This window comes from Ceratotherium simum, chromosome 2, assembly GCF_057802395.1.
Source record: "Ceratotherium simum simum isolate JZ-2026a chromosome 2, ASM5780239v1, whole genome shotgun sequence".
Classification (NCBI taxonomy): Eukaryota; Metazoa; Chordata; class Mammalia; order Perissodactyla; family Rhinocerotidae; genus Ceratotherium; species Ceratotherium simum.
The window spans coordinates 51,276,161-51,292,841 of NC_141901.1; the positions used below are offsets into that span (position 1 = coordinate 51,276,161).

Consider the following 16,681-nt stretch of genomic DNA (forward strand, 5'->3'; position numbering starts at 1 on the left):
TAGTTCCTGCGATGACTGTTCCTTGGCTGGATTCTGTGTTTGAATTTCAGGAGGCGATGGGATTTCGTTCGTCAGTAACCTCAATAATTAACTCTGGGTGCTAAAACAATAGATGCTCAGGTTCAGAGGAAGAAGCAGTTCAGCCCCCAGTGAGCTCTCACAGGAAGTCCTGAATATACATAGACTTTGTGGTCTAGACCTCAGAGCTTCCTGCCGGGGCCTGACAAGGTTTTGCAAATCTAAGAAGCCAGGAGAAGGCGGGCGGACGGGACCACAAACACGGCACCAACATTTCAAAGCAGGTGCCTTCTCACTGCCTATTGTTTTAGAACCTTAACTGAAAACTGTTTTTTTCTCCCCACTTCCCCCAAAGTACAGCTAGCACAACTGCTAGCAGGGAATGGGGTCTGACCTTTTAATAATGGTCATTTAAGACACTTAGGATTTGATTCAACCAAATCATCTCTTGCCTGACCTTTTGTCTGTTGTCTGCTAGGCTCATGGCACCTCCAGTATTCACGGGTTCCCCTCTTTCAAAGTTGGCTCTACAGATCATTGTGACCCCGCCTGAACAGTCCAGGAAGTGAGACCTGGACAATTACGTTTTCTGGTGCCTCTTGTTGAAGTTTGTGTACAGAGGTTTCAATTCATGCTACAAATCTACCAGCAGGTTGTGGGGCCAGCTTTGCAGCTGAGAACTGGGGAGCATGTTCTGGTTGCTCTGGTGGGGATGAAGGTGGCCCAGGTGAATTGAGGTGACCAAATTTGATCCTGCTGTCACATCAACCACCTCTCTCATTTGGCAGCCTGAGGCTGGGCATCTTTCTACAATGAGTAGACACTGGGGTCAAGTCAAGGCTTTTATTTTACTTCTAGTCCTGAGACAGTGGGCAATTGTCCACCAGGCACACGAGAAACCCAGGAGTCTCTCGAGCAGGCTGGCTGCTGCGGGGAGACCCGGGCACAGCCATCACTTGACGGCTCATGTCGGCATGTGACCTGAGAGGACGGTGAGGACGTCTCTAGGATGCTGTGCTTGGTCGCCCATCCACCTAAACCTTGTTGTTCATGTCCCGGTGTGGTGGAGATCTGTGAGGAGGCAGAGACTCCAGATCTTAGGCCACGTGGCTGAGTTAGACGGTGAAGGTGTGCTGCAGCCCACGAGCTCAGGAGGCGATACTGTCCTATGTGTAGAACACACTTGATTAGAGGAAGGGGACAACTGTGTCAGGAGACAGTTACAAGTTCTCTGTGGCCCCACGGGGAGGTTTCGGTTGAACTCGAGGCCTGGGGAGGGGAGGGCCTTTCTGCTGGTAAGCTTGTGTGCCTGGGGCAGGAGCTAGCCTCTTCTGCTGCTGGTGCTGGACACGGTGGCCAGGAGGCAGAGGGCGATGACCAGGTGCCTGCGGGCGATGGCCAGGTGCCTGGGGACGATGGCAAGGCGGTGGAGGAGGCTGGGATGCGGCTGGAGCTTGAGGAGTCGAGCCTGGCATTTGGTGGGGCTTCCGGCCCCTTTCCTCGGACGCTACTTTGTGTGCTCTTATCTCCAGCTCCTCATCTGTAACAACAAAACCTCTAGAGAGTTCATCTTGGCAAAACACAATCAACGTAACTATTTCTTGAGTGTACCTCCTATGTACAAGGCTTCATGCCAGCTGCTTTGGGGAATGTGACCAGGAAGCAGAAGCCACCTCTACCCTCTAAGGGTTCCGGGTCTTGTAACGGAGGCAGGAATGCCCACCAGCAAAGTTGCGTGAGAGCCCAGGACTTGAGAGAGCTCTGGGGGCTAGAGGCAAGGAGACATGAGTGGAGGGCTTTGTGCCTGGGTCTCCCAGGAGCAGAGCAGGCGCTCAGACCCCAGAGCCCTGTGTGGTCCTGGAGATCACGCCCTGAGAGCCAGCACCTCGTGTTAGAGCCCTTGTAATAGGATCTAAGGAGTCAGAGAGGACATTAGTTACTAGCTTCCTTCAGATGGGTTTCTCCCTTAGACCTGCCTTTTGCTCAGTTCTGGTATAATGCAACCCACATTCTGGTGAGGGGCTGAAGCATAGACGAGGGGCATTTTAGTCCTTAAAAACTTACTACTCTCTCAGAAATTCTTAAGTAAGCCCTGTTTTCTTGGGCTTGGAAGGAAAACAAATGCTCCTCTGGTCCCCTCTCTGGGATTTGCTGCTTTGTGTGTCTGCAGTCCATGAAGACAGGCCCACAGCGGAGGGTGATGGAGTTTTCCCTTGCTATTTTAAAATCACACAGGAAGTCTGTGAGATGCTCAGCTGCAGTGGCCTGGAGGGCCCCTCTGGCCTGCTGGCCTTGTTTGGGTGACAAGTCAGGTACTCCAGTCCCTGTGCCTAAGGCCATCCTCTTAGCACTCTGTAGGGAACTAGGAAGAGGACGTTCCCCCTGGGGTGAATGGATGGCCACTCACATTGGTACAAGGATGTGCGGCTTAGGAAGCACAGGCCATCTCTGAGCATCACCCTGTAACTCCAACTGCTGGAAATCCAGGCCTCAGATGGCTTTGAAAGTGAAGACTCAAAGTCAAACGACATGGTTTTGACATGTGGGAGGCTGTGTGCTCTAAGCACACAAAGTAAAGGACACAGAAAGGGAAAAACACATCCTCTATGCCATCTTTGGTGCCCTGAAGGGAGCTGAGGTCATGCCAGGGGGCTGCGGACAGGACTTTGACCCCCACCCCAATTCCCATCTGTGGGACTCAGGAGAGTCCTTTTTTGTCCCCCATATGACAAGCCTGGGCTGGCCAATGGTTGACTAGTCTGTTCACCCACTGTTTTGTTCATTTGTTCTGTGAATATCTGTTCCCCACCTTCTAGGCATTAGATGCCATTGCTAAGTGGCAATGATGGCTAAGACACAAATACTGTCCTCAGGAAGCCCACAATCAAGTAAGTGACATGAATGGGGACTGCAAATCACAATGTCAGTATCTGGGAAGAGCTCAGGGCCCCCAGAGAGGTGCAGACCAAGAGCCTCATGAGTTCTGGGAGGAGGAGTGGGGTGTGGCCAGGCGGCGGAGACCTCAGGCTGGCTTGCACAGACAAGGCTAGCTATGGCTCTGTGCAGCTGCGGGTCAGAGCAGGACTGTGGGCCTCAGCATGCCCACACCCAGCTGTAGCTTCAGCCACTTCCCAAACATCTGCTCCAAGGAATTCCTCCAGGCTCAGTGTCCCTCTCCCTCCTTTCATCTCCTGGTGACTCAACCCAGGGCCGGGACTAGGGTGAAGCAAGCAAGGTTCCCAGGCACAACGTTGAAGGAGGCCCTAACTCTCGGGGTTGGGCAAGGGCAGGGTCAACCCTGATAGGGAGGGTCTCCTTAAATTTTGTACCCTGGGCTCCTTGCCTACCTCACCCTAGTCCTGATTCAGCCTACTGGCCAGAGGATTTGGGGCAAACCATTTAACCTCACTGAGCTTAAATTTCCTCATCTGTGTGAATATTATCTGTCTCACAAGATCACTTGGAACGTTGGACAAGATAATGAATATGGGGCTGGCCCCGTGGCATAGCATTTAAGTTCTCACATTCCACTTCAGTGGCCCAGGGTTCGCCGGTTCAAATCCTGGGCGCGGACCTACTCACCACTCATCAAGCCATGCTGAGGCGGCGTCCCACATAGAAGAGCTACAACTCTACAACTGTGATGTATACAACTATGTACTGGGGCTTTGAGGAGAAAAAAGAAAAACAAGAAAGATTGGCAACACATGATAGCACAGGGCCAATCTTCCTCAAAAAAAAAAAAGAAAAATATTAAAAAAAAAAGATAATGAATATAAAGCGTATATTACAGAGATTAGTGTCTGGCACAAGCGACTGCTTTGTCAACGTGAGCCAATCATCTCGTTAGCCTGGTGAACTTCAGCCTGGTGAAAGCAGAGGTTGTCTTGTCGTGGGGTGGCACGTGAGGTCCACCTCGAACAAATACATGTTCTTTGACCATTAAGCAACGGAAAAAGGGCTGTTGCAGGGGGAAAGGGGTGGAGAACAGCCTGAGCAAGGGCACACAGGTGAGAAAGCCGTGAGTGCCTACGGGACTCAGCAAGCAGTTCTGTTCCACTGGGGTGGAGAGTATAGGAAAGATGGTGGTGGAAGCATGGGGCCATGCTGGGGTCAGCGGTGTGGCAGCACATGGGGGGCTGAGGGGCAGTGGCTTGCAGGAGACCCAAAGTAAGAAGTCTGAAGTAAAGAAGCCAAATCCAAAGGAGGCCCAAGGCCACCCCTGCCTGGGAGGTTCAGACCAGGTCCTTCTCTCGGGGGTGCTGGCGGTAGCCGGCATGGATGTGCTGGACCTGCTTCAGGGAGAAACCCAGAGTGAGAGGACCCAGCCCTGCTGTGAACATGAGATTGCACAGAACCCGAGCGGCCTGCCCACCTGACTGCATGTCCTGCTGATGGCTGGACGCCCCCTGCTGGACCCACCTGCAGCATGGAGTCCCAACACCCCCATCTCAGCGCCATGGAGACGCCTGCTGTGTCGTTATCCGGACACACTGCCTTGGCGGCCTGGGTGCTCCTTGAGCCAGCTCCCTACTTATGAGCAGAACCTTTTCATTCTTGGTGGGTTGTCGGACAGGCCCGATTTGAGGAAGAAACAGTCCCAGCTCTAACACATCCCCTCTGAACAGCAAATTGGAAAAGGGGGTGTAATCACTTTTTTGGTTTTAGAACAAGTGTGTTCCTGTGAGTCCCTGATGCTCTGAAATTTTATGGTGTTCCTAGGTGCTTGGTCCTGAACACACCTTGGGCCACCCCCTTAGGAGGAGACAAGATGTTTGTTCATAGAAATGGTGTTTTGAAGCTAATCTTTCTACCCACGTAGAGATGGGTGGCTCATTCAAAATGCGTCCACAAAGCCTTACACTGAGTTGGACTCAGGTGGTGGATTCCAATGAGGCCGACCTGGATTCAGCTTCTCAAAGCTCCCACATTGTCACCACTGAGAATCTGTTTTTCAAAAATCAAGCTAACCACAAAATGGAACAAACTGTAACCGCCGGTTACAACCCTGACATTCTGAAACTACTCGTCTCCATTATTTTCTTTCCAGAATCAAAGTGTCATCCCCATGAGCTGCCGCCGTGGGGACTTTGCCCGGCCTGTGGTGGTGGGACAGAAGAGGGGGAGCTTACCATTTCTCCGACTGTTCTGTTTTCTCCTCTTGCTGATGTACAAAATGAACAGTATCACAAAGACAATGAGGATGAGCCCTCCTCCACAGATGCCACCGATGAGATAGAAATCCAGACCTTTCTCTGCAAGAGGAACAGAAGCGGGATGGAGGCAGGGGTCCTGGGCAGAGGGGCCATCTCTTTGCTCTGGCCACGAACTCCTGCCTCCCGCATTAAGCAGATAAAAGAGCCTGAGGAGACTTATCAAACTCATGAAGGCCAAGCTCATGGAGGGTGATACATTGAGTCAATTCCTGAAAGGATGCAGGGTCCAGGATAGAAGGCTCCTTGGGGAACTGCTCTCCTGGCCTAGAAATGCCTGCCTGATCCTTCGTGTGCCAGGACACCACTTACTGCCCTCCATCAAAAGGAACGTCACAGAAGTTTAGGTCTGAGAAGGGGTTTAGAGACAGTCTAGTGTAACCTCTAGTTGCGTGGACAAGGCCCAGAAAGGCAGGATGAGTTGCCTGGGGCCACACAGTATCTGTTCCTGAGTGGTTCCTTTAAGCAGCCCCTGGTCTTGCTGTTTCTTGAGTATTTATCCAGCTTTGTCTCTGGCTGCCCTCCTACACCATGGTTTTTTTCTCACCCTCTTGACCAGGCAGGGTAAAAGTTTCACCTCTTCAGCCCAGCCCTCTGACCTCCCAGTGAGCACCCCCTCCCAGGTTTTCCCTGGCCTGTGAGAGAAACTCAGACAGGCAGCAAGTTAGCAGCAGCAGCGGACTTGCTCTTCAGCTCGCAGATCTTCAGTCGCTGTGATGCAATGAGGATAACAATGACTCAGAGTTAAAAGAAATGGGTTTGAGTGCAGGCTTGTCTAGGCAAGAGCTGTGTGACTTTTGGCAAGTTACTCGACCTCTCTGAGCCTGTTCCTTTCTTTGTAAAATGGAGATAATGAAACTTACGTCACGGGTGGCTGTTGGAAGTCAATCAGATAATGAATGTGAAAGTGCTTTGTAAACTGTAAAACAACACACAAAGGTGAGGTCCTGCTTTTAGTAGCGCTCTGTGTACTCGCGTTTCTGGAAGCTGTTTCCCGAGAGGGGTGCTGGGCTGTCTGCCCTTTGTGAGTCAATGGCAGTTACAGAGGCAGCAGCTGCAGGCAAGTGTCAGGGGACTGTACATCTGAAGAACAAACTGGAGCTCGGCCCAGCATCACGAGGGAACCCTTCTTCAGCCAACATTCCTAGGAAGACTCTGTTATACATGAAGCCCAGGATGCGTCCCAGGAGCAAGCCCGAGGCCCAGAACCAAACTCAACAGACTTTCAGACTGCAGTGGTTTGTTAATCCTTGCTTTCTTTCCTCAAGTCTCTCTCTGGCCCGTTCTTGGCCTGCTGGTTACGCGCCGCTGTATGCTCTGGGGATGACGGGCTTCCACTAGAAGAGCAGGCATAATCCTAAACCGCTGTGAAACTGGGCCAAGAAAGGATCCAGGGCCTTTAAGCTCCGCTGGCCTGGAAGAAGGGCTGGGACCGCTGAGTCTACCTCTGGCTGAGCCCAGAACTTCCCAGGGTCTGACCCAGGTGCGCCAGGGCAGGCCTGGAACAAGTGGGGAGCACGTGGTGAAGCCCTGCAGCCGCCAGCTCGTCTTCTGTCCGAGTCCTCACACAGGGCGGCCACACCCTTCTCTTGGGCACATTCAGGGATGTGGGAACGCGTTACACAGTCTCTTCGCAGGTTTGTCCAGCGCAGCCCTCTGGGGTGCCTGGTGGTGCTCTCCGCAGGGAACATTCCAGCTTGTCTCAGAGGAAGCTTTGTCTCTGTCATTCAAAACTATGTCCTCACAGTCTAGAAATCCAACCACACTCCTTTCTGCACTCTGTCTTGGAGATAACATGCCCATAATTGATGTGGCGGAGTCCTTCTTGTGTGTCCAAACCTGCTGCTTCCTCCTCGTAGTTTGGTTTTAAGTAGTTTCTCACCTTTTCTGAGCCAAATGGTTAGTCTTATCATTGCTCCTCTCTGCCTTGGCCTTCTAGGATGAAATGTCCAGATGCCTTTTAGTCTTCAGGAGCAGTCTCCTCCTCCCCAGTCTCCCCTGGGTATTCCTCCTGTCTCTTTAGTGGCCCTTTCTGGACAAGCTCCTTCTCTGCACCACAGAGTAAGGGACATGAACATTCCAGCTCGAACCCCAGCTTCTCCCAAGGCCCTCCCCTCTTCCCTCCATCCCTAATGCACCACATTTTTGTACTGGTGGGATCTGGTTAAAACAAACATGGAGTAGGGTCCAGATAAAACACAGGATGCCCAGTTAAAGTTGAATTAAACGACGAATAATTTTTAGTATAAGTATGTCCCATGCAACATTTGGAACATATTTATAGTCATGTGGCCCATAACAACGTCTTGGTCAGTGACAGATTGCCTATAGGACAGTCGTCCCCTAAGATTAGTACCATATAACCTAGGTGTGTAGTAGGCTATGCCATCTAGGTTGTGTGAGCACACTCTATGATGTTCACACAATGATGCATTTCTCAGAACGCATCCCTGTCGCTAAGTGATGCATGACTGTATACTGTCTTTTTATTTTCTAAATCTGGCAACTCTAATCAAGGGCCTCCTGAAAGGGGAAGAGAAATTGGGAAGCCAAGGAGAGGCCACTTCCTTCCCTGTGCCTTAGTTATGGGGGGACGTGGAGGGATGGCAGTTGGGCAAACATGACGGGGTGAAGGGATGCTGGTCTAAGCAAGTCGTTGGCAGACTCTAAGATGGCCCCCTGTAGTTCTCTGCCTCCTGGTATTCCCACCTGTAGGTAATCTGCTCCAACTGAATGTGGACCAGACTTACTGAGTTGCTTCTAATGACTAGAATATGGCAGATGTGATGGGATCTCTACCACTTCTGAGACTAAGGTATAAAAAGATCATGGTTTTTGTCTCGGGCACTTGTTCTTGCTCTCGGATTGCTCTGAGGGAAGCCAGCTGCCGTATTGTGAAGCAGCTCAATGGCCCACCTGAGGGAGCTTGGACGTGACTGATACGAGTGCAGCCCCTGCCGTGAAAGACTCTGAGCCAGAACACCCAGCTAAGTCGCTCCTACATTCATGATGCACAGAAACTGTGAGATAATAAGGGCTGGTTGTTCTAAGCCAGTAGATATGAGGTAACTTGTTATGCAGCAACAGATAACTCATTCCAAGTATACATAAAAAAGCCTTACTTCTAGCTTCACACCAGCTCAGGGCTGCTTCTTGGGGTCACTGACCAGCCACAGTTACTTTAGAAACTTAGGGCCTCTGGACAAATAAGTGTTTGTGCTCAGTTTCCCTTCAGGGGGGTTGACCAGACAGCACTGGAAAGATAGTCACAGAATATCAGATGAGTAGACTCTTGGGGATCATGGGGCTCATTTTCTTTGTGGATCAGGAGGCTGACACCCAGAGACGGGGAAGAAACTCTGTCAAGGTCATCCCACTAAGCGTGGACAGACCCAAACTAGAAGTCCAGGCCTCTGGATCCCAGAGCTTGAGCGCTACAGCAGGCCCCCTCTCAAAAATTAATTCTAGGGGTCATGTCAAGCTGGGACACTGGGGAAGAGCTTAGACTCCTGGAGTTTCAGGACTTCCTTGTGCTGGCACCAACACAGCGCTGTCCACTCTGTGGCAGGAGGAGCATCGCCTCACTGTGTCCACGGTCCTCCCTGGTCTCGAGCTCTCCTCCTCCCACGCCCCTAACTCCCAGGTTTCCACAGGCCTTCTACCCTTGCCTCTGATAGGAGTGCTGGCCAGCTCCCCTCCAGAAAGGAATCTTTCTTTTGCTCCCTGCTCTATCCTTACCCTGGGAGTCACAACCATGGTCCCTAGCTAGCCAGGGACCTTGGGTGAGTCAGTTTGCCTCTCTGGGAAACGGGGGTTTGCATGAGGTAACCTCTACAGCTCCTTCGACCTCTTTAATCTGGCAATTCTTTCTCCCGGAAGAGGATCCTTTTAATTGCCTGAGGTTGAATCGTGCTCCGTGGGAACACACCTGAGGTGGGTAACTCCAGAACACCACCTTCTCTAAGGCTTCTCTTGAAAGTTTCCAGGAGGAAGAGGTATGTTTTCAATTCTTGTCCGGAGCCAAGGCTGCCTCCCAGCCCAGGCACGCAAGCCCTGGAGCGGGCCTTTGCCGTGGGCCTGGCAGGCTGTATGTGAACTTGGGAAGTCTGACCAGGGACCGCTACGCACCTGCACACTTGATGGCCACCGTGCTGGTTTCCTTGCTGATTGTGTTATTTGCCGTGCAGTTGAATGATGCATTCAGGTTGGTGGTCCACTTGTATACGATGACCTTCTGATGACCTTCTCGGATAGTCTTCCCGTTCAGATAGAGTTTTAATTCAGGGTCAGTTCCCTTTGTCACCTCACAGGTCAGGGTTGTGTTGATACAACTCCAGGAGATCTTAGGTTTTGAGACCGTCTCTGAAAAGAAAATAAAAATCCAATTCATATGAGGCAATCTTCTGATTTTAATAGACACACCTATTTATAGAGGGGAAATGGAGTCAGTTTGGAATGAGGGAACAATTTCAGGGACCTCTAGCTATTTTCAAAAATCATGTTTATTTTATTTTATTTATACAGCATACTCAGAGCAAATTGATTTTTGGTAAAATTCATAGATATATTATATATCAAGTGTTTATGTGCTGTTTTATACCTTAAAATGTTTTCACATACATGATATCATTTAATCCGCACAAACAGAAAGGCAGATGTTTTTCTTCCCATTTACAGATGAAATGCCCAGGGCTCTGAGAGGTGGAGTGGCTGGTCTAAGGGCACCCAGTAATAAATGGCAGATCAGACGAGGAGCTCACTTTTCCGAGTCCAAGTTCAGTGGTATGGGTCAGAGGGTGACCACGTCCTGATCCCCTCTCACTGAGGAGCTGAGGGGGCAATGTTTCAAGAGCAGCCAGGAAGCCTCCCCTGGAAGAATCCTTACATGTGTGGCCTGGGGCCTTGGTTGCAAATGAAGCCCTCCCCCTTCAACCTCCCTTCAGGGTCCTGGGAGCAGAGGGCCAGGTGTGCGGCTCAAGCTCTGGAGGGAAGGAACATCAGCCCTGATCCCCGCCCAAATACGCTTGGCCACTCACTGTGCCTGGCTGGACCTTATCTACAAGAGAAGGATAAGAAAGACGTGCCCCACTTGTCAACAGGGACAACCCGTGACAAAGCCCTGGGTAAATTGTTAGGTGCTGACATTATTGGTGGTAGTTGTTACAGTCATAATCATAAACTCCTTGCCTCTCCTTTTCTGACACGATAATATTCAAAGGCTGCGTCACAAAAGAAAAACGCCTGGCCTTGGCATCAGATGGGCGAGGTCCAAATCCCACTCCCCCACTTCTAGCTGTGTGACCGAATTCTTTTTCTTCTCTTTTGTTTTTTTCCTCATCCTTTCCTCTCTTTCCCCTCATCCTTTTCCTCTCTCTCAGTTTCTCTCCATTAATTACACACATGGGCGGCTTATTTTTCGGTGACGCCCCCTCCCTGACTCTCAGGCAGCAATATCTTCCCTGTGAACTTTCCCACCAGATTTCATTCCTGTCCCAATATATAGGCATATGGAAATGAGGTTTTCTTCCCATCCTCTGCTTCTGTGTGCCCCAGAAGGAGGAGGACGGAGAAACATCACCACAAGGGCAGGGTCCATGCACAGTCTAGGGGTGAGTCAAGGAGTTTACTTGTCTTTTCAAAATGGAAACATTCTTTTTTCTATCTACAAGAGTAAGATCCGATCATTGGAAGAGTTGATAAAATAAACAACGTGTTTCAAGAAGATTAAAAATCACTTGCAATTCCACTACCCAGAGTCGATAATTATTAATGTTTGATGTTTATCTTTACCAGTTGTTTTCTATGCATACTACACATATAAATAATGTTTTAAAAACTAAAACTGGATCATATGATTTTGTAGTCTGCCTTTTTTCCTTTATGGATCTCTTAGGAAATTCTTTCCTTTATGAATATCAATAAATATATATCTCCACCATCTTTATAAACGACATGTTCTTAATTTAGTTAGTAAGTTTCTAACTGCTGAGGACTTTTAAATCCTTCTCAGTGTTTCACTAACAAACCGCACAGTGGTGAGCAGCCTCTCAAGGTCATATCTTTGTACAGATCCTCTCTGTAAGACAGCTTCCTACAAGAGGCATGGCCGGATCAAGTGGGGGCACACCTCATAGATGAGAACTCCTTAATTTGAAGTTGCTAGGATTAACTCCTTCTCCACTAATGTCTGTTTTTAAGGGGCTTCCTGTTGCCTCTCCAGGCAGTGGCAGCAGCCCTCTCATTAAGGAGATGTGGTCACAAATGGCATGGATGGACATTGAGGGTATTATGCAAAGTGAAATAAGTCAGAGGGAGAAGGTCAAATACCGTATGATTTCCTTCATTAAGTAGTAGATAATAACAACAAGAAACAAGCACTTAGAGACAGAGATTGGATTGGTGGTTACCAGAGGGGAAGGGGGGAGGGGGGAGGGCGAAAGGGATAATTCGGCACATGTGTGTGGTGATGGGTTGTAATTGGTATATGGGTGGTGAACATGATGTAATCTATGCAGAAATAGAAGTATAATGATGTACACCTGAAATTTATACAATGTTATAAACCAATGTTACTGCAATAAACAAACAAACAAAAAAAGGAGATGTGGGTATCAAGACTAAAGCCGTGAAAGGCTTGGAAAAACAAGGAGATGGGGGAGGGCATTATCACTGAGCGAACAGGTATTGTGACGCAGGAGCTGCAGGCCACCTTTCCTTAGTTGTCTCCTTGAAGCCCTGTCTCGCTGAATATCCCATGGAGTTATTATTATGAAAATCAGCCTCAGAGCAGATAGAGAATTTGCCCAAGGCCGTGCGGCAAGTAATGGCGGACCGCAAATTGAGATACAATGCTTTGTGACACTGACACACACACACACACACACACACACACACACACACAGAGCTAGGTGGCTGTGATGTCATGGAAAGATCTCTGTCTTTTGGCCAACGAGTGTGGGGTTTATTTTGGGGGTACTGAAAATGTTCTAAAATTGATTGTGGTGATGGTTGCACAACTCTGTGAATATACTAAAAGCCATTGAATTGTACATTTTAAATGGGTGAATTTTATGGTATGTGAGTTGTATCTCAATAAAGCTTTTTTGGGGGGAGGGGGAAGTCATCATCCTTGCTAACAGAAGCCCTGGGCTTGGGTTCTGACTTTGCTCCTGTCAAATGGTGAGACTTTGGACAGGTCGCTTGAGTTTCCTTAGAGATAATTTCCTTATAGATAATAAGGGGATAATAACAACTACCTCTCAGGATCGTTGGGAGCCTTGAATAAGATCATGTGAGCAAAGCTTCTGACCTCTAGCTGGTACCCATTATCCTTACTACCACACTAAAGGAGACACAAACATGAGGCTCATGTTCAAAACACAGCACTCGAGCCCACGTTGGCAGGAGTCGTGGGAGCTGCGGGGCCCAGAGCCCATAATCAGAGGACCCTGCTGGCTCCATTCTCAGCCCCACCCCATTTGTGGAAGGTACTCTCCCTCAAGGTTGCAGGTTAGGGTATGGAAAGTTGTCATCTGCAAGGGAGCTATCAGTGTCTGGGATTGTTGGAGAGGGGGCTGCTGCCAGGTCCGCGTGCTGAGAACTAGGTGGGAGGGGGCCCTGCCTCCGGCAACATTTCCTGTGTGAAGCACAGACATGTTTATTTGCTCACTGAGTCTCTGGCTTGTGCTCACGCTGGGCTTCCTTCTTTCTCTACAAACCTAGTGCAGCTTCCTCTTCTCACTTCTTATCATCCACTGCCAAGTGTCTCCTGGACTTGTCACTTCCAAGTCCTTTCAGTTCCACTTTCTCTTCCCTCTCTCCTGCTCCCAAGCCATCTTGAATGTCCCTTCTCCACATATGACCCTCAGAATATTCACTCTTCCTCATTTTACAGGCACCCTTGCGACTAAGCCAGTGATTACCAGCTTTGGTTGCTCATTAGAATCACCTGGGGAACTTTAGAACCTACTGGTGCCCAGGTCCCACACTAAAAATTCTGATTCAATTGGTCTGGAATGCGACCTGGGCACCGGTAACTTTTAATAGCATCTCAGTTGATTCTAACATGCAACCAGGGTTAAGAATCATGAACCAGCCCCTCCCCACTTCACTCGGACTATAGCAGAGCTTCCTGGCTAGTCTTCTTGCCTCCATCTTCAATATCCACTCTTGCCTTTCTGGTACATGCATAGGTGTACAAAGCCACACCTTGCGTATTTTCTACAAATATCAGCGAAAATCATCTTTCACCTTTTATCACTCTGATGTTGAGCAGATCAGAAACAAAGCCAGTTCATCCTTAAATTCATTATTTCCAGCCTTTCCTGCCATATAACTACTCCTTCAGGGCATCCTGGCTTGAAATTGTCTCTCTAGATTGAAGACCCACCGCTCTCCAGTCAGCCACCCCTTCCCTGTCCCACTTCTAGCTCGCCCCTTCATCATCCACCTGGAATGGCCATCTTTATCTTCTGCCCACCTGTTCCCCTCCTCCTGATTAATGCCGTCATAATCCAGGTTTTTCACTCAGCCCCATAACCCCGTAACTACTGGAGAGAGAGGTTTAGGTAGATAGACTTGAGGATCTATCAGCTGTGTATTTCCGCATGTGTGGATTCCATCTCTCCTACAGGACTGGCGCCTCCACTGAGGCAGGAGGGATGCGTTCATTTTCCTTTAGGACTCCCGTGAGGCTGAGGTCAGGGCTGGGGACATTCCGTAAATGCTATTTCCCAACCTGCTAAATAGCACCCATACTGAGATGGAGAAATTTAGGGAACAAAGACTTACCTAGAATCCTCAAATCAAATGTTTTGTCCAACACATATTTTCCTTTTGTATCATAGATGAGTACCTGGTAGGTATCGTTATGAATGCTCTCCAGGTGTTTAATTTTCAGAGTTCCATTTTTAAATATCTCATATGTTTCATTATTCTGGTAAAATGTCCTGTCGTATTTGCGTTGCGCAATCTTGGTTTTGCCTTTTTTCCATAGTATATCATCTATAGCATTATTCCTTGGAAAATCAGGAATGTCCAGATTGATATCATGATCCAGAGCACCCCAGATGATGATATTCTTTCCAGAGACTGCACCTATAAAAAGCAAGACAGTTATGAGGTCTTGAGACTCACTGCCAGGGAAAGCTGGGCTGTGACTTCCTTGACTCTTATGCTCACTTCGGGGTCTCCAAAGAAGCTTCTAAGGGTAGCAATGGAGGCCCACACACCAACTTACCTTTGGAGGAAAAGAAGCAAATCAAAAGGAAGCTGGCTAGGATTTTACATGCGAGGTTCATCTTTGGGGTTAGTTTCCTTGGTGATTCTGAGCTCTTCTTGCAAAAGGAATTGAAATAAGACTGGCGGAATCCACCCCCTGACAGCTTAACCACGTGCCTGTTTTTTTTGCTTTTATGGTAGCATAGAAAGCACACACACGTGCGCACACACACACACACACACACACACACACTCAGCAAAATGATCCTGCTGATGTGCGCCTTTGCCAACGCAGATATATTTATGAGTATGTGTTTTCTTATCACATTTTAATCCTCACAACAAACTTGGGTGGGTTTTGTTATCCCCACCGAAGAGATGAGAAACTGAGAGGCTAAGTAAATCACTTAGGATCACCCTACGGTTAACAAGGAGCCAGATTCAACCATACAGCCCATCTTATATCCATTCAGCTATAATGCCTCTAACAAGACCACAGAGAAATATAGGTAAACATTCATGAGTGAATCGCAGAATACAAATTGTTATCCTATGATTACAAATATTGAAAAATGTATACATATGAAATAATTATGAAAGTGGATTTTTTCTCTATCTCAAAAGGTGTTTTTAATATTCTAAAATTGTTTTTATGATAAAAAGAAATATAAATTGTCAGCTGTAAATACTTGAAATCTCCAAATCTTATGTTTAGCATACATTTTACTACTCTATTGAAATTCACAGTTAGGTAAATAAAAACTTGTTCCAGAGCAAACAAAAATGCGTAAAGACTATGAAATACTATTAAACAACCAGAACAAATCATTCAAAAAACATTTAAGATGGTTAACACGATAGATGGTTAAGGAAAGAAGCAATAAGGAGAAAAACAGAAGTGCGAGAGAACTGGGAGAGAAAGAGAAAAGAAATTCGTGATACGGGGAGAGAAACAGAGTGATGTATTGATGCACACACACAGAAAAAGATGCACAGAGAGATCCAGTCACAGAAAAAAGGGACACTCAAGGACAGATTTCCAAAGTAGATTTCCAGTTTTATGATTCTTAAGGATAGAGTAAAAATCTTAAAAACTGTGCTTGTTTTCTGTTTCAACTTTAGGTACAAATATGGATATTCTCTCTCAGGAAGTTGCCCAGAAAATGAAATTAAGTCAAAGCAATGGATCTCAACCATTGGGTAAAAGGAAGCCCGAATATTTGCATTATGATTGTGTGAGAAATCCCTAAATCATATCATCCATAAAAATAAACTACGGTTGGATTAAATTTTTAAATGTTAAAAAATCTATAATAGTGCTAAAAAACAATATAGAAAGATATTTTCATATCTTTGAGTACAGAAGGCCTACCTACATATACAATATGATCCAAAAGTAAGAAAGAAAAGATGGACACAATTGACTACATAACAATGTAACATTTACGTATAGGCAAAGAGATAATGAACAAAATGAAAAGATATGACAGAAAATATTTGAAGTATACCTGAAAAATTACTAATATTCAAGATATATAAAGTATTCCTGTAAGTGAATAAGAAGAAGAAAACTCAGTTTTTAAAATGGGCAAAGGATATAAATGAGCAGTTTATAAAAGAAATACTCTATAGAAGAAGTATCAGTAAACATATGAGAAGACCTCTAATGTCACCAAAAATATATATATTATAGCCATAAAATACCATTTTCACCATCAGATTGGCAAAATTAGAAAAGATAATAATTTACATTATTGACAAGAATATAGGAAGAAACAGGCACCTTCATACAGTATGAGTGTAACTCCAGACCTCCGGGGGGGTAGAATTTGGCAATTTCCACCAAACTTTAAAATATATATATATTTTGATCTATTAATTTTATTTTGAGAAATTTATTTTATGCAAATATTTGCATAAATGAGCAAAAATTCTGTTCAAGGACGTTTGTTGTAGCATTTTTTTGTAATAAAAATTTGCAAACAACTAAAATTATGGTATATTCATATTATGAAATATTGTATAACAGTTAAAATAGAATGAAGCAGACTCAAGAGTAAGAATATAATAATATTACATTATATTATATTATATTATATTATATTACATTACATTACATTACATTATTAGTGCATGTGTAGAAAAACGTCTGGAAGGATCTTACCGAACTTTAACAGTGCTCTCCTTTCAGAACTTAGACTTCGAGAAAACTGAAAGGAAACTTTCACTTT

General features: G+C 46.8%; 1 protein-coding gene across 1 annotated transcript; it reads right to left on the minus strand.

Moving 5' to 3' along the window:
- Window positions 1-720: 720 nt before the first annotated feature.
- On the minus strand, window positions 721-14,590 carry CD2 (CD2 molecule). The gene is made up of 5 exons (XM_004420613.3): window positions 14,470-14,590; window positions 14,022-14,327; window positions 9,360-9,593; window positions 5,151-5,273; window positions 721-1,558 (listed from the first exon to the last, which is right to left on the minus strand). The coding sequence occupies exons 1-5, from the start codon at window positions 14,528-14,530 to the stop codon at window positions 1,239-1,241; spliced, it is 1,044 nt and encodes a 347-aa protein (XP_004420670.2). The 5' UTR covers window positions 14,531-14,590; the 3' UTR covers window positions 721-1,238.
- Between the last annotated feature and the right edge of the window lie 2,091 nt (window positions 14,591-16,681).

Coding starts and splice junctions, on each gene's coding strand:
- CD2 (XM_004420613.3), bottom strand. CDS start 14,530: ATGAACCTCGCATGTAAAATCCTAGCCAGCTTCCTTTTGATTTGCTTC. Junction 9,594..14,021: donor ATTTGATTTGAGGATTCTAG/GTAAGTCTTTGT, acceptor TTTTCTTTTCAG/AGACGGTCTCAAAACCTAAG. Junction 5,274..9,359: donor GGTGGCCATCAAGTGTGCAG/GTGCGTAGCGGT, acceptor TTCCTCTTGCAG/AGAAAGGTCTGGATTTCTAT.